At 40.7% G+C, this 23,159-nt stretch overlaps 1 protein-coding gene across 1 annotated transcript in view; it reads left to right on the top strand.

Moving 5' to 3' along the window:
• Positions 1-8,808: 8,808 nt before the first annotated feature.
• LOC135219924 (LIM and senescent cell antigen-like-containing domain protein 1) overlaps positions 8,809-23,159 on the top strand; it is a 49,498-nt gene continuing 35,147 nt past the window's right edge. Inside the window, exon 1 of the mRNA XM_064257137.1 lies at positions 8,809-9,520. Coding sequence (XP_064113207.1) covers positions 9,078-9,520 — 443 coding nt within the window. The 5' untranslated portion in view covers positions 8,809-9,077. The remainder of the gene's footprint in view (positions 9,521-23,159) is intronic.

Genomic DNA, 23,159 nt, shown 5'->3' with positions numbered 1-23,159 from the left:
TCAGCTGCAATGTTGTTTCTTCCTCTGCCTGTTGCTGTGATGTCATTACCATTATTGTCTATGACGTCATCACAGATGCTCTCTGAGGCTTCAGAGATGTTCCTACAAGCGGTGGTTAATAGACTGGACTCAGTTTTTTGCGAGAGGTATCCTGTGCTCTCTAGTAAGAAACGTCGTAGAAGGAAGGCTCCTTTTCCTCCATCTCTCTCTCCCTCCCTGTCCTCGGATTAGGCGTTGGAGGATTCAGGACTTTGTTGCTTCGTCTCCTGGGAGTGAGAGGAGTGTTTTTCCGTCTTATCAGCACGGATGTGTCTCACCCTTATGCATACTTGTACTTATTCCAGTTCATGATGCTCTTCCCTCTTCCCGGGGTCTTCAAGCTTCCCCTCCGCCTCAGCCTGTTCGAGTTCGTTTTAAGGATGATAAAGCTCTGAAGGTGCCCCATACCCAGATGTCTATCCCAGCACCTTCTAGGAGCTTACTTCTTCCAGAGATTGTTGCCTCTTGCCTCTCCTCCTGTTCTGCCTCCACACAAACATGTTTGTGTTAATAGTGAGGCTGTGGACTGTCGCGGATGTGAGGCGGTTTGTCTCTGTGGACATGCTTCTCAGCCTAGTAGGGCCTCTTCGCCATGGTGCTCTGGGAAGTTTCAGACTTTCTCCTGTGCCCAAGAAGCCTAGGGATTCAGGATCTTGATCCCCCAGGAGTGCTAGCTTGTGTCGTTAACCTTCAAGAGGTGGGGACCTTCAAGACCAGTCTTCTCCTCTATCATGCTCCAAGTACGTATATGTTGTTCTTTATCTCACGACAGTGTACACGAGTCATCACACGGCCATGAATGTTAGTCGTCACACAGCAATGTGTGTGAATCGTTGCTTGTCACACGAATATGTACATGGCTCAGCTGTAGGATGTGTACACAACTTATTGCTTGACAACATTCCTGAGCCCTCATTCTTGGGATCTAACGTCGTTCAAGCTCCCAGTCCTGCAGGTGAAGGGAGTGAGCCAGGCTTATAAGGGAAGCTTCTCCAGTGGCTTTAGGGAAGGATGAAAATCCTTCTAGGCCTTCTGCTTCATATTGTCGATCTCCTTTGTCGGAGCCAGAAAAATGGGAGAGTCAAGAGTTCCTTTTTTTTGTTTTTAGGTTATTGATCTTGTTTGAGAGTTTAATAATCTTTGGGGGGAGGGCATGGCACAGACTCGTTTTCTGTGACCCCTACGACTATAGAGGCCTTGCTTGATCTGAGGCAGGATGCAAGAGCTACATTTTTGCTTCCACTTTCTGGGCATGCTCAGTCAGTTTAGCTGTACATTAATGCCTTGGTCTTGGATCAGGATGCCTCTCTTTGCTCTAGTAGGTCTTCTAAGCTCCTTCTTGCTCCTCTTCTGCAGCAAAGAAAATATTATTCTACAGATGTCGTTCAACTGATGCCTCATCACCTTAATTCAGAGATGATCCGTCTAAAGCCTGGCTTGACTCTGGATCAGTTAAGGGGTGAGGGACCTATGTTATCTTCTCAAGAAGCCCCTGCTGTGGAGTCTACTGCTTCTTCTGTATTCCAGACTATGCCATGGCTGGACTTATGGTCTACTGCGGTGGCCAGGATAGCATCTGGTCACTCTGATGGAGGTTTCGTTAGTGCGCCCTCCTTTATTAGGTTGCTACAGTCTGGTGCTAAGGCCATCTCTTACCTGGGCCACCTCAGTGCTAGTTTGTGCGCCACCTTCTGGTTAGGAGGGATGTGGCCTTGTTGAAGGCAGCGGGGCCAGTGGATTCTGAGTCCTTGTTGACTCTTCATAATGGGGACCTCCTGGAGTTGCAGCTTCTCTTTCCAAGAACACATTTGGAAGTTGTGACATCACAGTAGTTGTGATAATTGGAGTGGTGTTTGAAGAACTATGTTCTTAGTAAAACATAAAAGACCAGACAAACTATGGTCAGAACAATACATATAAGATCAAGCATTTCCTTTGAAACTCCCCCAGTTATTAGTCAAAATTTTGACACAAGATAGGAAGATGGAAGCTGTTTAAGCAGTTGAAAGGGAACTAGATCACAGGTGAAATGAGAGATCTTTTCCATAGGAACAGTAATTTTTTTTGTTCTGGTCTGAGGAGAGGTGGATATGAGTATGGGCACAAGGAACTGTTGCATGAAGACTCATGACTCATTACAAAGTTGGTCAAGACAAATACAGTAAGTCCTCGGGTTACGCCGGTCTCGACTTACGATGTTTCGTGGTTACGAACGCGCCCCCATAAAAATATAAAAAATAATATTTTGCGTCGTTCCGTCTTACGCGGTTTAGCGTCGTAAGCAACGTAAACAAACGCGAACTAGTTCCGGGCGCACGGCGGAAGAATACGCTTTGTGGGGGAGAGGACGGCGTCGCTTCGCTACGCTCATTCCTCGCCCATACGCCATTTTGGTTGTTTACACTGCCTCTCTCTCCCTCGTGTTGTATCGTTTTTGTAACTTTTTGCTCTTTGTTATGGCTCCCAAGCGCAAGGCGGACTCTTCTGATGGTAGTGCATCGAAGAAAAGAAAGGCCATCACCATGGAAATTAAAGTGGACATTATAAAGCGATCTGAGAAGGGAGAAACGCCAACAAACATTGGCCGCTCGCTTGGCCTTAGCCGTTCGACCGTTGCTACCATTATCAAAGATAAAGAGCGCATCGTTGAACATGTGAAAGGATCTGCTCCTATGAAAGCGACAGTGATAACTAAGCAGCGTAGTGGTCTAATAATTGAAATGGAAAGGTTATTGGTGCTTTGGTTGGAAGAATCACCTGCCTCAGCATCTCCAGTAGTATGTTCTGCCTCACCTCAAGAATCACCTGCCTCAGCATCTCCATCAACTTCTGGAGGTTCTTTTTCTCTTCACTAACCTCCCCCAGTCTCTCCAGCACCGCAGCTTCCTCTCCAGTGTGCAAGCCAATCAAATTAATAAAGGTAAGGAATTGTTCTCTCGTTGTTATTGATAGGTATTTACATTAAATCATGTGGTATTTTTCAATGTTCCGACTTACGCTGAAAATCGTGTTACGACGCATCTTAAGAACGGATCAACGTCGTAACTCGAGGACCCCCTGTAGTGTTGGTAGTGACTTGCCTATCAAGAGGGATAACCTCTTCATTACTGACCAGTGGCAATCAGTTTGCACCACAGATATGGAATAAAGTAGGATGTAGGTTCTGTTCCCATTCTCTTACATTTGTGACTGTAACTAAAATTGTTAAAATACAGAATCAGTCTTGGTTTTCATCCGGGATGGGTAGTAGAAAGTAAAACTAAAAGCTATTTCCACTGCTATTTTGAAGTCTGCATCTTTGTAGTAAATATAAATCTAAGTTGAGTAGTAGGTAACTATTTCTCACTTCTGGACTTTTACTTGGCAGATAAATCAGATTTCAGAGCTCGGCAACCAATCACTTGTTCTTTGAATGATTATTTAGCAGAAATGATTTTTATGATTCCCATTGGACTTCCAAAATATTGAAACAAACTGTAGACATCCAAATAAAAAACTTCCTATTTATACTGAGAGTCCCCTCCTGCAGAGAAATTTCAGCGGTGAAAACATTTGTTGGGTGAGCTGGGACTAATCAGTTGATACTAAGTTTAAGCAGATAAAGACATTTATTCAACACTGGGTTTGATTGTCTTTAGCTGGGTATTGAGGAGTAAAAGTGGTGTTGGTATACAAGACAAAAAATTTATTTCAAGTTTTACATATGGTATTCCTTATTCATTTCTTGTATTGTACTGCATGTTGGTAGGTGAGGACTGTAAAAATCTGTAAGTTTTGCATATCAGTATGTTTTTTAATGTTCATTATTATACAGTAGTATTTTAGTTTGTAATTTAGCTCTGTCCCTTGGCTGTCATGGTACTCATTGAGGTGTACATGTATCTTGTCAAATGCTACTTTGCATGTTTGCCTTGAACAAAATGGAGAGAATTCTCTTTTGATCCTTTATAAAGTTTTGGTATTTTAAATACAGCTTTCTTACATATATAGGAACCCTCTTATTTTACATGTCTGTATCCATGTTCTTGTGTGAACAGACCAGCCAAGTGGGCATAACCATTTCAAGTTACCAGGAGTGTGGATGGGGGTGTTCATTTTTTCTTAAGGGCCTAACTCAAACCCGAAATAACTCTCTTTGTGCATATATGCACAGAGAAAACATACAATGTTTTTTTTATACTATTATTATTTTGTTCTCACCCCATTCTAGCATTGGTGAGTATCTAATATGTAGCTTTATCACATTATCTAGAATTTCTTGATTGTGAAATCATGTGCCATTTTATTGTATGATGGCAGTGATTATTTTCTTGTATTTTTTAAAAATGTATAGTACCTCTCTCTAATCCTAAAATATATGCAATAAAGTACAAAGTAAAGAAAATTAAAGATTTGTGTCTCTTGTTATAAGTTGTAATCTTCATATTCACATAGTAAGCAGCTTCTCAATGTTTTTATGTTGATATGATTCAGGTTTGAATCGGACACTTTGACCATTTTCACTATGGAATTTTTCCTAGTCCTCTGACTTTGCAGTGCAGTTTAGTTGTAGACTTCTTCATATCTGATTATGTTTCTTTGGCTACAATCACAGGGAGTTGGACTCCTGGAAAGTATCAGACCATTAACCAGATGCCAAAAAGTATGGAAAAAATATTATGTACTAATTTGAACTTGATCATGATTTCCCATGGCATAGTAGTAATGTGCTTGTTTTTATGAATAGGAAATAGCTTCACATTAGTCTTTATTTTGAAGATTCCATCTCTACCACATGGTTCAAAGTTAGTAAGGTGGTTGCAACCATGATTACACATTATTCTGTGACCATGAAATTGACTGAATATGTTTGTCAAGCTAGGCAGTCCCTAGCTATTGATGATTCGGTTTTATGACACTTGTCTAGTGATGAAAATCAGCGATCTTCAGCATCGATTTCTGCTTATCAGCACCAATGTAATTGGGTATTGGCACTGATACGTACCTTACAGAGTCACTGACATCCAGTTATTGGCACCGATATGTGCCAAAAATCAGCTTCAGTCATCGTGATTTTCGCTTGTTGTCATGCCGTCGGAACAGAACCTTCGCCGATAACCGGGGACTGCTTAGTCCTTTTTTGGGTATTAGTTCCAACTCTTGGAAGTCATAGAAAATTAATGAGTTAATTTCATCAGCTCATAAATATGGTTATCATAGGTTGCACAAAGATTTTCTTTTCCTACCACAAGGTTTAATACTTTACAAAAATGCCTACTTAGTCAGTGGTAGTGTGAGATTTTCAGCCATAAGATATTCACATCTAACAGTAGCTTGCAAAATTAGACAGCAGTATTGTTATATTTAACAGGGTTACAAAGAAAGGGGTATTATGTAAGACTGATGACATTGCTGCCTCTTCAGACTTCATAAAGATCTTTTTTGGTTCTCAACTCAAATAAGGTGTCATGTGATATTGAACTGTAGATACCCTTGACTATTTGTGTATAGTCACATAACCGTGACTCAGCATACCCTTGAATACTCCCTTATCTTAAATGACTAGGGCTACATGCATACCTAATTAATCATATGAAGTAAGACCAGGGTTGATGCCTAATGAAACCACATATACTCCTTGAAATTCTGTCTGTCTCAGACTGGCATCAAAAGACCATAGACTAATTAGCTTACAGGTTTTATCAGATGCTTTAATTACTCATAAGCATTTCCAGAATTATTGAGGAAAGGAAGATTTTTGTCTCTTGAGGTTAGACAATATACTAAGATAGGTGGATTGCTGGTTGTGGTCTGTTCATTAATATAATTGGGCAATTGCCAGCTGTCAATTCTCCATTACTTGGTTGGGTATACAAGTCAGCAAATGAATTAGTGACTTGTCTCTTAACTTATTTTGGCACTTGACTTGAGAAGTTGCATTCCCTACCTTGGGAAGGAATCTTTTGAGGATTTTATTTTATTTTTAATAGCATCTATCAGGGCTCCCTAGTGCATTTACTTCCTGTTCTTATGAACTTTGGTTCCCCCTTATCGAGCCAGTTGTGAAAAAGCAACCCATATCAAGAGAACACTAATATCTCTGCAAGAGAGATGAGTGATACACTTGTGAACATTGAAAACAGGACTAAAAACTCCTTGGTTTAACTTTGCAAAAACCAAAATACAGTATGTACAAAAGTAACCAGAAACTTGAGGATTTGTGCCTCTGTTGAGGAATACAGTACTATGGGGAGGCATGAAAATACACAAAAAGATAATGTAAGGTTATAAGTAAGACTTATAGTAGATTCTAGTTTTAACTTACTGGGAACCTCTTGTCCTATCATTACTGTTCATTCTGCAATATAAGTTACACCACAAATCAAGGAAAAAGGGAAATATTTAAGATAAGATGACAACTATAATTTGCCTGCCTGAATTACAGTTTAAACCAGTTTAAACCTCCATAAAACTGTGGAGTACTAACACAATCAAAGAACTAGTGCTTTGTTCTGCACTTTGAAATTACGGGGTTTTAATTTGTGGTGCAGTATACATAGTCTTACCTGTCTTTGATGAAACCTGCCATCATATGAGATTTTGGCATCTGAAGGAACTTCTGTCATGGTGAAATGTAATGTCTTTTACCTCAGGCACTGTATAATATTGTTTATAGAAAACTACTAGACATAGTGGCAGTAAAGTGTTGTTCTTATCCTCTAAGCTAAAGCCATTTATACTTTCCTAGACAGGTTTGTATAATTTGAGTGGTATTCTCCCACTTTTGTTTAGAAAAAAAAAAATCCCTGATTTTAAGTTCATATAATTTCTGAATTCCAGTAACTTGGCAGTACTAAGAATGATAGTAATGGATTGTGGGTGTAAAGGGATTTGGAAATTCATGCAAGTGAATATGGTAGTGATGTAGATTAGGAGTACTGTATTGTGGGAAATAAGGTTCAGTAATTCATTTGTCCAATCCTATCATGTATGTCATAGTCCCAGACATGAGCATGAGGTTGGAGTCAGAATGGGCCCAAGGTTGCTCCATGTCTGTCCAACTTGCAATAGGAGCATGACATATCACAATTGTTTATTCACTTCTTTCAGTTTTCTCCACTTTGTAGGATTTAAAAATTGCAACATTTCTTTAAAAAGTGAGATCTCCAATGGCATAGCTTCCAAGACACTTTCATTAGTTTGTGTTAATATGAACTTATTGATAAAATGGAAAGTTTGTAACAGCTGTGTGTATTCTTATTCTGATGAAGATTATTATAATATAATATATTTGTTCAGATTTTACCATAGAAATGATTTTCAGGGTAATGCTAAGGTATCACCAAATGAACGTTTTCGTATGGGAAACTTACTGTATTGCATGCAGTTCAATCTTCTCATGGCAAAAATCTTATTCATGAACTACTTAAGGTGGAGGACTGAATGTGATAGAAGACCTTGTCGTATCAGTTTAACAAGTACCTTTTCCAAGCACATTACTCTTTTCCCATAAGTGCATTTCACACTGAGGGATCCCTTACCCACTTTACAGGTAGTGGAAATAGAAATGGAGAATGAGCTCCAAGGTAAGGGATTTATGCTTATGGTGTTTAAAAAATCACACAGAAAGCATTTCATGTAAGGGTATCAGGCATAGATTTCAAGTCCAGGTATGAGATGATTCCTATGTCTCTTAGAAGACACCATTGTATGTATTTTGGGGGAAGTTTTACTGGTAGGTGCAGTTCTCATAAAATATTTTACCATAGGTTTCTGGACAGTTGACCCACTATGTTTGTTACACGTTTTAGGAAATTATTTGGAGAATTGAAACCTGAAAACCAAATTATTCTCAGAACTATATTGGATTAGATACAAAACTACAGGTGGCTCACTTGTAGGCTGACAGATGTGATCATTAGAAAAAGAATACATATAGAGATATAGCAGTGGTAGTCCAGGAATAAAAGACCTTTTTTTGAATATAAAACGATAGGTCTAATTAGTTCACTTGGATGTTATACTGTCTCGTTTCTGGTGGGTATGTTTTATGTTGGAAAAGAACTGCTCTAGACACTGTTTTTGAATAGTAATGGCAGATAACTCGTGCGGATATGCAAATTGAGGTAGCTATACAGGTATAGTATGTTATATACTAAAGAATTACTGTACAGTAGATATAAATAATTTATGTCTTTGGAAGCAGCACTACAGTACTAGTGATATTTTACTTTGTGGACCGTTGCTAAAATCAGAACTTAATTGTTTAAAAGGATAAGCGTAAGGGTTCAAGCATGGTATTAGAAACCTAATAAGCATTCTTGAAATATTTTTTGTATTCTGTCTGAGTTCAGGTTTATAGTCTGAGTTCAGGTTTATAGAGGCTCTAATCCTCTGTACTGCTTCTGGCCATTTGTTTTACCTTATCAGTTATTAGCAAGAGGTAACAGTGAAATGTATTCATGGATTTGTTTTTGTATACTATGGGAATAGTACATTATTCATTAGGTATTTACAATGAATTTTTTGTGACAATATTACATGTATATTTGGCCTAAAAATACTTCTTAAACACAAAGTTTGGAATACAACAATTTCTTCTTTTTTTTTCTTTTATGTAACTTAGGAAACTGTTAATGTGATTAGTCCACATATGTTATCAGCACTTTAAGGGCTGCTGGTTGATAATGTTTTGAGATAAGCTAGTGTCCGGTACTCATGGTTTAAGTATTTAAGTATTCTGAGAGCAGTCAAGTTTTTGATCAGTTTATCAGTTATAGTTCGGTAACTGACTTGTGAAGTCGAATTGATATAAGTTTTCGTTTATTTTAACTTTTGATGATATACAGAAGTTTGTGTAATTTTCAAAGTTACTATGGAGAGCGTTTAGTTTACATAATTTTTTTCTACGTAAACTAATGTACATTATGTAGATTACCGGTGGATACTATTTCAACAGTTGGAACTCTTACCCTCTGGAGTAGAACGGTGGAATTAACAGGAAATTGCTCTTTTATTTTTCTTTTTGAACAGTTGTTGCTAAAGAATAACTTATAAAAATGTTCAAGAAAAAAGGAAAAATAAATCTAAATTTAGAGGACAGTCCTCTTTATAATCGTCGAAAGAATATGGAAGCTTTTGATGAGCAGCAGTGGACACCCCAAGAAAGTGTGAAAAGTTTTGAGAAACAGGCATTAGGAAAACCCCACTTACAACAAAATGAAAAAATGAAGCCCTCTAGGAAAGAAAACCCAGTATATGACATCCCTTACATTCCAAGGAATAGCTTGCCTCATGTACCTGCAGCTCAACTGAAAGCATTGGGTAATGAGTCTCATATTTATGAATCGATTAAAGATACTGTAGATTATAAAATCTCAAAGCTGTCAAGTACGACAGACAGTCCTACATTAGAAAAACAGTTTAGAAATCTCTGCTTACAAAATCTTGATTTGGATGAAGCTCTACAACAACAGCCTCCAAGTTTTCCACCTCCTCAGAGGTAAGGGGAAAAAATGTTTCTACTTGAATGTAGTGCACTACCTTACTTCTGGTGAGAAGGCATGGTAGATTGCTTTCATGAAGTATAGTTGCTGTTTTAAGGAATCATTATTAGTAGTTGTTAGGCTAGACATACGGTGCAAGATGAAAAAGGGAACAGAGAAAGCGTGAGTTCATTATGAAAGGAATGTTTCTTTCAGGTTTTATTAATGTACATTGTTAACTGATGAAATTTAGCATGTAAGGGTCATGATGTATGTTCTATGTAGGGTGTACCTTGTATAAAGTATGATGATTAATTTACAAGAGTTTTGAAGCTATTGTCGAGAGTACAGTAACATTAACAGCAGGGAAATCCTGGGTGAAGTTAATGAAGGAGATTATATAGCTAACAAATAAATGTACTATGTCCCCAAAGTATTTCTGGTGAGAGTACACTCTCAATGTGGTTCGGAAGTCACATAAAGCTGTTAGTCCTGTTGCTGAATAACCACTGGTTCCATGCAATGTAAAAACACTATATAAACAAACAAACAAACTCATAATGAAAATATTTAAATAGTTTTATGTAAGTAACTTAGCAACCAATTATACAAGCTATAGTTTTTCACAAGGCAGCATATAAATTCAAAATTCATGATAACTATGTATTCAACTGTCTAGTGTAGGTGACTTAGCCCCGCCCGCTTTCAGGGTAAAGAGTGGAGTGACATGGCAGAGAGCTCAGTTGGTTTTTTTGTTGGTGTCCGATTAACATCGTTCGTTCCTGCAGCCTTCCATCATTGTTTGTTTGGTGATGTACTCAGAATTTGTTGTACTTTCTTAATTATTGGCTTTGTTGGTGATATTTTCAATTAGTTTATGTTCCCCCACCTCATTAGTTACTTAGTAAACTTTTAATTAGCAGAATGTCAGATACTATTTCTTCCAGTGCTTGTTTTTGTAGAGAAGGATGTAATACAGTAGTACTAGGTTAGTCAAGTCATCAGTCGACTCTCACACTAAATGTGTCAAATGTAGAGGACAGGATTGTGATATTGATAATACCTGTGTTTGATATCAGAACTGGGATGTACAGAAGTGGAAAGCTTTAAAATCTTATTTGCTGAAGCTTGAAAGGGAGAGAAAGAGGAAGGTGGCTACTAGAGCCGAAAGTAGCTGGCCACTAGAGCCGAAAGTAAGGCTAGTGTTGATTCTGCCAGTCTTGAATCAAGGTAAGTGATAGTGTTGTGTCTGTGGAGTAGGTAGCTTCGTGTCCCATGGTGCTCCTAGACGAAGGACCCTGTCCCACTCCTCTAAACCTGGGAGAAGACGTACTGGAGGTCGAAGGGAGGCCACCGGGGTTTGCCCGTGGGTTGCCGCCCCCTCAGTCACACCTGCTTCCCCCCCCAGGGAAAGGTGTAAGTGGTCATCACTTTCCTCCTCCTCTTTCATAGCCTCTAGCCCCGACAACAAGCGCAGGTGGCACCGTACTGCCGCCTCTCGCCCTCCCAAGAGGCACTCAGGTGGAGCTGACCGCTCTCCTCCTCCAGCTAAGAAGCATAGAGACCCCAGTTTCAGCTCCCAACCCTTCTGCAGCTTTGCTGAGCCTCCTGCCTCCTCTGTTGCTTGTGCCCAGCAGTCAGATTGGGAAAGTTTGGAGTCAGTTCCTTCGCAGGTGGAGCACCAGCTCTTGGCTCCCAAGTGCCCAAAAGAGCTTCCCAAGCAGAAATCATTCTCTTCTAGACTCCTCTCTGCCTCCAAGCTCCCATCGCCTACAGAACACTTGGCTCCCTTACATAAGTGGCAGACTCCACCCGATGCAGGGCGCCAACTCCAGTGCTTCTAGCACTAGGTCGTGGGCACTCTCCTCCACCTCCACCACCTCAAGCTCCCACACTGACTCAAGAGGATCTGTTGTTGGAACCTATTAAGCACCAGTTAGAGTCTATTATGAGCTTTATTTGGAAGACCCCAGCTGCTCCCCGAGTCTCTCAGGACCCTGTGTTGTCACCTGTTTCTTCTAATGAAGAAGTGTTTGAGGAAGAAACCACCTCTCAGTCGGCGTACGCTTTGTTACTGCGCTACTTTTTGGCCAGCTTGCCTGATTTATTCTTGCCCACTGCTCCAGCCTATACCTTCTTTATGAGGAACCAAGCAGATGCCTCTGCTTGATTCCCCAAGATGGTACTGTCCTTCTCATCAAGGAAAGCTCTCAAGGAGGTTGCTGACTGGCTGACTGCTAAGGTAGAACAAGACTAAGCCACCCTAGCTTGGCCCCCTGCCAGGCTTATTTGCACAGATACCTCTCCTGTGTTACTGGAGAAGCTCCCTCTTTGGGAGCTGCTGCCTCCTCCCAGAGTGACTTCTCTGGCCTCATTGACTCTTTGTGACTCTCACCCTTCTCTTTGGTGAAAGTCATGTTTTCGTTAGCTGAACTCGACCATCTTGTTAAAAAAAATTTTTTTTTTCAAGTTTTTGACGTGTTGAGTTTCCTTGACTAGACCATCAGTACCCTTTCTAAGAAAATATAGGACTGGCCTCTCCTGGCGGAAGACCTGCTTCCGAATGGTTGGGTATTGTCCTGTGCGGCCACCAGAGATGTTTTCCGAGAACTCGCCTCCCTCTTCTCTATGGGCATATTGAAGAAAAGAAATTGTGGTGCTACTTCACTAAGAAAGAAGGTACCCTTACACAGAAGTTTGCTCTCGTGTTCACCCCTCTTGACCAGCAATATATCTTTCTCAGTCCACCGTTCTGGAGATCTCATCAGACCTCCAGAAGAAGTCTACCTAGGACTTACTAGCGCAGTCCACTAGATGTCCAAAGGATCCATACATCTCTTCCAAGTCTGTTTCTCCTCTTCAGTTTCAGCCATTTTACAAAGGCAGACAGAGACTACAGTCGAGACCATGAACCAACTTACGTTTTTTCAAAATCAGCTAAGAAACCATCATTCAAACCATCTTCCAAGAAATGAAAGACCTGTCCTATGTGCTCCTGTAGGAGCCAGACTTCTCCACTTTTGGGAGGAAAGGAGCCGCAGAGGTGTGAAGCCATGGATAATTCAAGTTCTGAAGGAGGGATACTTCATTCCCCTCAAGGAAAACCCTCCTTTAGTCAAGTCTTCCATCGTTATGACATCTTACATGGAAAGCTCCGAGAGATTCTTGGCTCTTTCACAGGAAGTTGACTCCCTCCTTCTCAAGAGAGCTTTAGAAGAAGTTGGGTGTCATAAGTCAGAGACGTACTACAACTGCATCATTGTAGTACCCAAGTCATCGGGGATTTGGAGGCCCACCCTCAATGTAAGTGCTCTGAATCTTATTGTTTTGAAGACAAAGTTTCTTATGGAAGCGAGTCAGTCCGTCATGTCTTCCATTTGTCGGGGTGACTGGACGATCTCCCTAGACATGCAGGACGCGTACTTCCATGTCCCCATGCATCTGGATTGGAAGTAGCTCCGTTTCATCTTTCAAAAGTCTTTCAGTTTCGGGCCTTATGCTTTGGCCTCTCGACAGCCCCTCAAGTCTTCACGCATGTTCTCGCTCCTCTTGGCAAGTGGCTCCACTTCCTCGGGATCAACATCTCTTTGTATTTGGACGACTGGCTTCTTTGTTCCCAGTAAAAGGAAAGGTGCTTGGAAGACTTAAAGACAACCCTTCTCCTGACTCAAGAGTTGGGCATTCTCATCAACAAACAGAAGTCGCAACTGTTTCCGACACAGGAGATACTTTATTTGGAATTGTACTGACTTCTCAGACTTTTCAGGTTTTTCCGTCCCCCAAGAGAATCAACTCTTGCCTCCACTCACTCTGCCAGTTTCTCTTTCCAGGTCTACTCAGCCAATCAGTGGATGAGTCTCTTGGCCACCTTGGCCTCCATCGAGCAGTTTGCGACGTTGGGCAGACTGCACATTAGACCTCTGCAGTTTTTTCTTGAGGTCAGCTGGGATATGAAGACCCAATCGGATTCATATGTTTGTCCCACCACACAGGAGATCAAGACAGACCTACAGTGGTGGCTGTGCGAAGGAAGACTATTTCAGGAGAAATCTCTTCTACCTCTGAGCCCTAACCTAAGCTTTATGCAGATGCATTGGATCAATATTGGGAGCCCTTCTAGGTGGCCAAGAAGTGTCTGGAACATGGTCCTTGAATCAGAGACACCTACATATACCCAGATCTTTGGCAAGACGGTGATAGTTCATGCCGCCAACACCTCAGCTCTAACTTACATCCACAAGCATGGAGGGATTCACTCGTTCTCCCTTTATGAAGCCTCCAGAGAAGTCCTACTCTTGTCACACACTACATTCAGAGAAATCGTCTTGGTGGACAAGTTAAGTTGCCGCAACCAGGTTCTTCCCAGGAATGGACCCTGGACCCTCTGATATACAGCAATATATGGAAACATTTGGGGCACCCCATTGATCGACCTGTTTTTGACATCCAGGAATCATTGACTACCCCTCTTCTGCTCTCCAGCCCCAGACCCTCTGGCATGGACGATGGATGGTATGGACGATGGATGCCATGCTCCAGGATTGGTTGGGACTAGACTTCTACATGTTTTCTCAGTTCGGCATAGTCATAGAGGTGCCAAACAAGTTCTCCTCTCATCAAGGGCCTCAATGACTGATTAATGACTCCCTTTTGGCTGACAAAGGAATGTTTACCAGTTTAAATGGACAGTCTTCCGGATATGGTGCCTTCGACATAATGTCTCTTCTTCTGAGACATCTGTAAGTCAGATTGCTGATGTCATACTTCTTGAGGTCATGCAAGAATTTATTGTCTCCACAATTAAGGGGTATAGATCCATGCGAGGCTCTGTTTTCAAGCACAGAGGGTTGGACCTCATCAGATATTTTGACATGACTAAACAAAAGAGATTGGAAGACATCTCGTAGAATTTTGACAGTGTTAAAGTGGCTCTCGGGCCTAGCCTTCAAACCCCTCAGTTTGGTCTCGCTAAGGGACCTAACTAGAAAGACTCTCTTCCTTGTTGCCTTAGCCACTACCAAAGGAATTGGCGAGCTCCAAGCCATTGAAAGAGATTATGTTTTGCACAGGCAGATGCAGTATGCTCCTTCTCACTCGGGTTCCTTGTGAAGAACGAAGACCCTTCCATGCTGTGACCTTGTTCCTTCTCCCTTAAAAGTCTGTTTAACATCCTTGGTCTGGAGGAAAAGTAGAGACTTCTCTGCCCAGTGAGAGCTTTAAGATACTATCTTCAAAGGACTGAGAAGATCAGAGGCCCCTCTAGCCTTCTGTGGTGTTCCATTTGCAGCCCCTCCCGTCCAATGTTAAAAAATGCAATCTCCTACTGTTTGAGACCTAATTTCCGAGACACGCTCTATCGTAGAATCAGTGTATTGGAAGTGCAAGTCCGTCTTTGCATCATTTTATCTTAAAGAAATGGAATAAGTTTTCTAAACTTGTAGTATGTTTGGACCTTTGTCTGTGGCTGGCATGGTGTTGGGAGAGGAAGCATAGGGGGTGTTTTCTACCCCTCTGTCTTCTCACCTTGATACGGGGTGTGTTGAGTCCAAGGTGAGCCTGGTGTACCCACCAGTTCTGTTAGTGGTTGGGTGTGGTATTTTTTATTACAGTGTAGGTGACAGTGTTGTATTACTATTTTATTCTGGTCTATGCCCAGGGCAAAGGCATCTTCTAACTTTGCTAGCCATTGGGGTACCTCCTCCTCTGCAAAGTCCCCTCCACTAAAGTAGGAGGGTACCCATGTTTATACTGCCGTGCTTTACTGGTTAAGATCCCCATAGGGGGTTAGTGCCATCAGTGCACCTCATTTGGTGCAATGTAGGCATTACTACTTTAGGTTCTTTGCAGCATTCCTTCGGCCCCTAACTGCAGCTATTTTCATTCCTTTTACTGTACCTCTGTTCATATTCTCTTTCTTCCATCTTACTGTCCACCCTCTCCTAACAATTGTTTTACAGTACAACTGCAAGGGTTGCCTCTTGTTACACCTTTCAAACCTTTTACTGTAAATTTTCCGTTTTAGCACTGAATGGCTTAGTTGCCCTGGTGCTTGGCAAAATGAAAAAAATCTATATAAAATCTAAAATCTACAGTTTAAGATGAGCACCGACCAGAGGCAGTACACACCTGCATTGGCGCACTTACCAGGTAAGGAAAGGAAATGACAAGCATTATACCAATGCTGGCAACTTTCTGCTATAAGTCATTTGTTTTATTGTTTTGAGGTAGAACATGTCCATATATCCCTCCTCCTGTCAATGTGGATTCAGCTTGTAATTACTTGGTAAGTTACTTATATCAAAGGGACATTTTTATAATAAAATTAGGTTTTATATAGTATATACAACTGGACATCAGGGCAAAAATGATTGAGCTCTCTGCCACGTTGGTCCGCTCTTTACCCTGAAAGTGGGTGGGAGCTGTAAGTCACGTACACTAGACAGCTGAATAGTTATTGTGGATTTTGAATTTCAGGCTGCTGTGTGAAAAACTATAGCTTGTAATTACTTGGTAACTATATATAAAACCTAATTTTATTTTTAAAATTCCATATTTTAGTGATTTGTGAAAATAAAAGATTAAAAGTATAGGGCATGGGGAAGTTTATTTTGCAGATGAGAAAGCTGCCAAGATATGATATTTCCAAGATTGGAATAGTAATGACGTGTGATGAGTAGGGAGAAAAAAGTATAGATCAGAAAGCCGATAGACGTGGAAGTAACAAGGCAAAGACCTTTAAGAAAGTCCATAGGTCTTTTAAAAATGGCAATGATGAAAGCTGTACTGCAGAAGATAAGAGATTATTGCATACAGAGGAAATAAATAGGAAAACATTATTGATGATGGTGGTGAAAAATATCAGCAGCAAGTTATTTTGTATATATTCACTAATTTTCTTGAATTGCTGTTAGATGAACATCACTTAACATGAAGATAGGTAGGCTCTCGGATTGTTGAAGATGGGAAGGGCCATTGGGAGTTTTTTTTTTTTTTTTTTTTTTTTTTTTTGTTTTTTTTTTTTTTTTTTTTTTTTTTTTTTTTCATCATCATCAGTTGTGACGTACTGTGAGCATTGCCTTCTCTCAGAGAAGAGAAGGTGGGCTTTTGATTCCACACTTGGCCTAGAGCACCAGGAGAAGCTGTTGGTTAAGTCAGGAGTGTCAAAGGAAGATTCAACATCTTTCCATCCATGATAGGCTGGTCTACGGCCTGCTTGATCTTGTTCATCACCTATTGGGGATGGAGTAGTTACGAAAGGGTCTTGATGGAGGGATGCAAGTTCACCTTCCTTCTCTTCAATTTTCTTCTTCAGACATTAGTGTGGTTTTGCTCCAGTCATCATCTTAGTCTTGAAAATTTTCACCCTTCTGACATAGCTGTGGTATTAATTAATGCTTGGGAGACATGCAAAGTATTGGAGTCTCAGTGAATTATTCGACTAACAAGATGGTGATTGAGGGTGTCCTGGTTGTTTAGGTCTTGCAGCAATGTATGATTCTGTTCTGCAGATTCTGGTGGTTTCTCAAGTTTTCTGTTAGCCCTAGTGTGCACCAAAAACTCTTCTTCAATAAGGTCTTGACTTAGGCTAAAAGCCCTTCTTCCTTGGGATTCACCTAGCATTTAGTTAATTGACAGACAGCCAAGTGAGAATGGGGAAATATGGTCCCTGATTTTCTGCCTTCCTTCTGGCTAGAATTTTTGGCCCTTTGTCCTTGTCACCTTCTTCTGTTGTGGCCTAAATGCCAACAGAATAAAAGTGGTAAGGAGTTTGTCCTCTGGGTGAATCTGTAAGATTTCTCAGGAGTGTTCCTTTTCATGTTGGAGGATTACAAGTCTTGCTTTGCTTAGGAACCAATTTCTGGGTGTATATAGTCACAAGTGTGTGTGATCCATCCACATGGCTTTATACAGGAAAAGGTTTCTTCAGGATACAGGACAAATATCATCGAGGTTTATTTTACAGGACATTTCTTACATCGTTTCCTTCTGCCTCGACCTAAGGGTCATGAAGATAGAGATTATCAGGGGCCTCTCCTCTGATGATCCTCTAGTAATGCTCCATCCTTTTTTTAGTAGGAGGAATAGTACCAAATTTGCTCTGCTAGGGACCAAGGTCCAGGAGAAGTGGTTGCTATATTTAAAAGGTGTGTCGTCTTTCTGTACACAAGCTCTTTCATTAGGGTCTTTGATTGTAATGAGTAATTATTGTCAGTTATTTCCGTTACGGGATGGTTCCAGGTTGTGGTATTGATCGTGCCACTGCACACTTTTGAGCACTCTTTTCTTTAGCATATTTGCTGTTGTTATGACCTTAGTTGCTGCTACATTTTGCTGTTCATGGGTTTCTTTGTAATCAGTAATATTCTTTGGACGAGATCCCATTCATTGCTTTGCATGTTATTTGTCTCGTGTGCTATGTGTATTTGTGCACAGCTTATTTCCCTGCACCACCACCACCAGCTCTTTTGATAGGTTTCACTTTTCATGGTATGTATATAATACAGAATTGGTCTCTTTGCATGGTATCAATCAGTGATCTTATCTTCAGGGGAGGGAAACCCTTCTCAAGCTGTCTTCATGAGTTATTGTTTCATGGATGTGCATTTCCCATAGTCACCAGGGAACTATGAGGAATTGTGTCCCAAGGATGATTGTGTACGTATTATGCTTAGGTTGGCAAAGAGCTGGATCAGAATCTGTTTCTTCCTCAGTCCTTTGTGCCTTTCTTAACAAAGGACATTCTAACCATTATGCAGATCAGGTGGATACAAGTGAGTTACACACTCAAACTCTTGTCCAAAGATTGGGTCTGATAATGTGTTCTCTCCATTTTCTCCTTATTAAGGGATGGGGAGCAGGTGTAGGGCTCTATATCACTCATCCCCATATGAGAGTAGTACAGGCAGTCCCTAGTTAATGTGGGGGGTTCCGTTCCCGGCTGATGCTGCTAACCAAAAATTGATGATAGCAGCACTTAAAACCCCCTTAACAGTGCCGTTATCCAGAGATCAACACTGCTCTTAGCTAGAGATTGGTGCTGCTAACCGGAGATCGGCGTTGCTAACCAGAGATTAGCACAGAAAATCCAGTTAACAGCATTGCTGGGCATGCACTGTAAAACTGGATAGCTGTTAACCAATGCCGCCGTTAACCGGGGGCTGCTTGTACTGTTACTTCCTGACCTTTAGTTGTAGTTCTCTAAATGAAAAAAGTGCTTCTGTAAAGCTTTCTTTATGGTTCAGTGTGGGGAACTAAGTCTGGTACAATACCGTACCAGAAATCTGGCTACATAGAGAGACATGAGATTCAGTCGCGGGTTCGATTCTCGGCCATTCCATTGAGGAGTGAGAGATGTGTATTTCTGGTGATAGAAGTTCACTCTCGACGTGGTTCGGAAGTCACATAAAGCCTTCGGTCCCGTTGCTGAATAACCACTGGTTCCATGCAATGTAAAAATATACAAAAAAAAAAAAACATAAGATTCAGTTTTTACCTTTTCATATGCTTGACTGGGAAGTTGTCATATTCAAGTGGTGATTGACTCTCCCTCAAGTCTTTTGCATTAGGCACAGACTGTTTTGGAATAGGCAGAGAGTCATAACCTCAAGTTCCATTTTCCTTGGAATAGTGCCAGAGTTTTTCATTATGGACTAAACTTCCCACATTAGGGTCATCTGAATTCAGAGAATAATGTCTTAGGAATGAATCACATTTTAAAGAGAATTTGGATTTTTTACAGACATACAAACCATAAGTCTTTTATCATAATACCACCCCTAACCATCCCTACATTTGTCATTGTTTGCCAGAGGAAAAGTAGAGTTAACAGTCAGGTGAGTGGAAAGTACCCCAACTACCTGTCAGTGGTTATCTACATTATCAAGCTTAGGTGACCAAAATTACCTTGCACCAAAGATAAATCCATATAAGACTTTATGTTTATATAAATAATTGTAAATAAGTATTAAATTATAAGGCTATACTAATTGTCTTAATGGCAACTGTATGGAAAATTAATTTCTTGTCAAGAACATTAATTCAGTGTGTATTCTATGACTGCATTTAGTTTTCAGTTAAAGAGAACAATTGTACGGGCTTTGTCCTTCTGCATTTCAGATCCTGCTCGGTCTTACTGGAGAATTTTGCTTCAGACTGGTTGGGAGTGTTGTCTTGTATTGACAGGGGAATTACAGACGGCTCCTATGAGTTAGCTTCCCTGTATACCTTGGGAACTCTGAAGAAGAGGGAGCTTTGGTGCTTGTACACCTCTAAGGGAGTGACGGCGACTCAAAGATCGGCTTTGTTGTATTATCTGCTGGATAAGAAACACCTTTTTCCCAATCTACAGTCCTCGACATAGCTTCTGAGTTGCAGAAGAAAAGTACTTAGGATCTTCTCGCTCAGTCCTTCAAGAGACCAAAGGAGACTTCTGCAGTTAATACAAAGCAGTCTCTTCCTCCAAGGGCACAGCCCTTTTGGTCCAAACCGAGATTTTTCTCCTGCTTCAGAGAAAGTATCTGTTTTGCCTCGAGGGCAGTCAAGAAATCCTCTGCTAAAGTTCCTTCTCGCAATTGAGGAGTCAGTTCCCTGTGCACAAGTTGGAGCCAGACTTCTTTTGTTTTGGGAAGTGTGGCAGAAGAAGGGAGCAGAAGCCTGGATAGTGAAGGTTCTGAAAATAGGTTATATTATCCCCTTTGTCAAAATGCCTCCCTTAGTCAACACGCCAGTCGTATTGAACGCTTAATTGCAAGGGGCAGAAAGGTTTTTGGCACTTGCAGAGGAAGTTTTGTCTCTCTTAAAAGGGGGGACAATAGAGCCAGTGGAGGATCTTCATCCTCCAGGTTTCTACAACTGCCTGTTTGTGGTACCCAAGTCATCAGGGAGCTGGAGGCCTGTCTTGGATGTCAGCGCTCTCAACATCTTCGTCTTGAAGACAAGATTCAAGATAGAAACAAACCTGTCAGTTCTGTCGTCCATTCGCCCAGGAGATTGGGTGACGTCTTTCGACCTACAGGGCACATATTTCCATGTACCGTATATACTCACGTATCATGCAACTTTTGAAGACCTAATTTTGGAGCCAAGTTTAAGGGGTCGCATCATACACGAGATATAAAATTAGTGTATGTAATAATCACATATTAGTATCATATGATAAAATACAAACATAATGAATATGCATCTTTTCCATTTACTATCTTTTGAAAAGTTATGCTGTACTTCACTGCATCCAATAATATTGTATGTATTTTCATATTACTATTTGTTTGTATTATAAAGTACAAACATAGCAATCAATATTTTGGTTTGGAAATCGGCGGAGGGCGATTGCAAGGTAAGTTTATTTTCCTGTATTAAACTCAAATCAGAGCGATTTTCTTGCTTCTAGTTAGGGCAAATGAATCACTATCTACTCTATTTATATGGGACAAGGTTATTTTACGTTATACGAAGTGTTTTCAAGTTGAAATATCATTTCAATACATATTGCTGTGGACAAAATTTTGTAATTTTTTTTTTGCTAGTAGATGGCACTGAGGGCATGTTTCTTGTGTAAACAAAAATCAACAGATTCTGTTGGATATTTTCACTTGATCTCATCAGAATACTACAAGCTTTACATAATTATCTTTTATCAGGGTGAAAACAGTAAAATGTGTGCTTTCATGCCCATTAGTTATGATTAAAACATTTTTCTTAAATTTTGTTTACGATTGAGTATGATGGTACTAAAACTTACAGCTTAAATTTAGCAGTGTATGTCCTTGCCGATCTTTTCTCCATAGTGAGCAAGGATATAGTTATGTACAAATTTATCAGTCCTATTCTACTCAACGTCATTTGTAACATAACTACGGTATTTTTTTAATGGTTGAAATGCAAGCAAAACCTCTGTTGTTATCCGATTTGATTGTTCATAGCAAATCAGCTGTTTCTGACTGTATGCGTTTACACAAGTACGTATAACATTTCTAACAATACTTTTAGCATTCTCTTTTACTTTTTTAACTTTACTTGATGGGAATGGAGGAAAAGTGGTTACCCTAACTAGAAAATGAAATAGATAAAGAGGAGGAACTCGCATGATACGCAAGATATATGATAAAATAATTATTTTAAGGGTGAAAATTTGGGGGTCGCATGATATGCGAGGTCACGTGTTACACGAGTTTATATAGCACTTGTTTATCCCAGTTTAAGGAAGTACCTCAGGTTTGTAATTGAGGAAAGGATGTATCATTTCACGATCTATGAATCTGCCTTTTAATCGTGCTGCAGGTTTGCATCAGTGATGGCTCCCATTGCAAAGTGGTTACACCTACAGGGGATAAGAATCTCTTTGTATTTGGACGATTGGCTTCTTAGAGCCAATTTGGAGAGTCAGTGCATGGAGGATCTCAAGAAGACTCTCAGTGCATGGAGGATCTCAAGAAGACTCATATTAGTGCAAGAATTAGGTATTATATTGAACCACCAGAAGTCTCAGTTAATCCCCTCTTAGAGGATTCAATATTTGCAGATAATAATAGTGTTTCAGGATATTCGGGGTTTTCCAACACAGAAAAGGATAGAGAATCTTCTCTAAAGAAGGTACAGGAGATTCTCTCACTGGAAGAATGCTCGGCCAACAATTGGATGAGCCTTCTCAGTTTTCTTTTGTCGATGGAACAGTGTACACCTGGCAGACTACATCTCAGACCACTACAGTTCTTTTTGAAAGTGAGCTAGAGCAGAAAGATTCTTCCAGACTTGTTCCTGTTTCCAGTATAGAAAGAAATAAAGGAGGACCTTCTCTGGTGGAACTTCAGAGAGAGATTTTCACAGGGAAAGTGTCATTTTCCGTTGAGTACCGACCTGAACATCTCTGATGTGTCGGACCTGCGATGGGGCACTTTTAGAGAAGAGCGAGGCGTCAGGGATATGGTCCCCAGAGCTAAAGTCTTTTCACTTAAATGTGAAAGAACTAAAGGCGGTACATTTAGTCCTTCAGTCCTTCTCTCAAGAAATAAAGAACAAGACGATTATAGTCCACTCAGACAACATGACAGTGCTCTCTTACATAGCGAAGTAAGGCGGGACTCGATCATTCTCTGTATGAGGCAACAAGAGATCTTCTCTTCTGGGCAGAACAGAATGATACCAGAATAACCAGGTTTATCCAAGGAAAGACCAATGTATTTGTGGACGAGCTAAGCCAACAGGGACAAGCCCTCTCAACGGAATGAACCTTGGATCCACTAGTCTGCATAGACCTGTTGAGAATCTGGGGAAAACCGATGATGGATCTATTTGTCCTGTCACAGAACCATTGTCTTCCTCTGTATTGTTCGCCAGTACCAGATCCTCAAGCCTGGTCAGCAGACGGTTTTCTCTTGGACTGGGTGAACAAAGTCTTTCCCCCATTCCATTTTATAAGACAGGAGTTAAACAAGTTTCTGTCTCGCCAGAATGTATCTCTCATTCTAGTAACACCTTTCTTGCCATCGAAGGAATTGTTCCCCGATGTCGTCGATCATCTAGTGGACTTCCCAAGGCTGCTTCCTCAAAAGAGGCAGCTGCTCAGACAACCACACTTCCAGGGGTTCTACCAAGGCCTGTCTTCTTTGGCCCGGGCTGGCTTCAAACCGTCAAAAGACTACTTAGAAAGAAAAGTTT

This window comes from Macrobrachium nipponense, chromosome 1, assembly GCF_015104395.2.
Source record: "Macrobrachium nipponense isolate FS-2020 chromosome 1, ASM1510439v2, whole genome shotgun sequence".
In the NCBI taxonomy this organism is placed as follows: Eukaryota; Metazoa; Arthropoda; class Malacostraca; order Decapoda; family Palaemonidae; genus Macrobrachium; species Macrobrachium nipponense.
The sequence above is the reverse complement of the archived record's forward strand: the minus strand, read 5'-3'. Positions and strand labels throughout refer to the sequence as shown.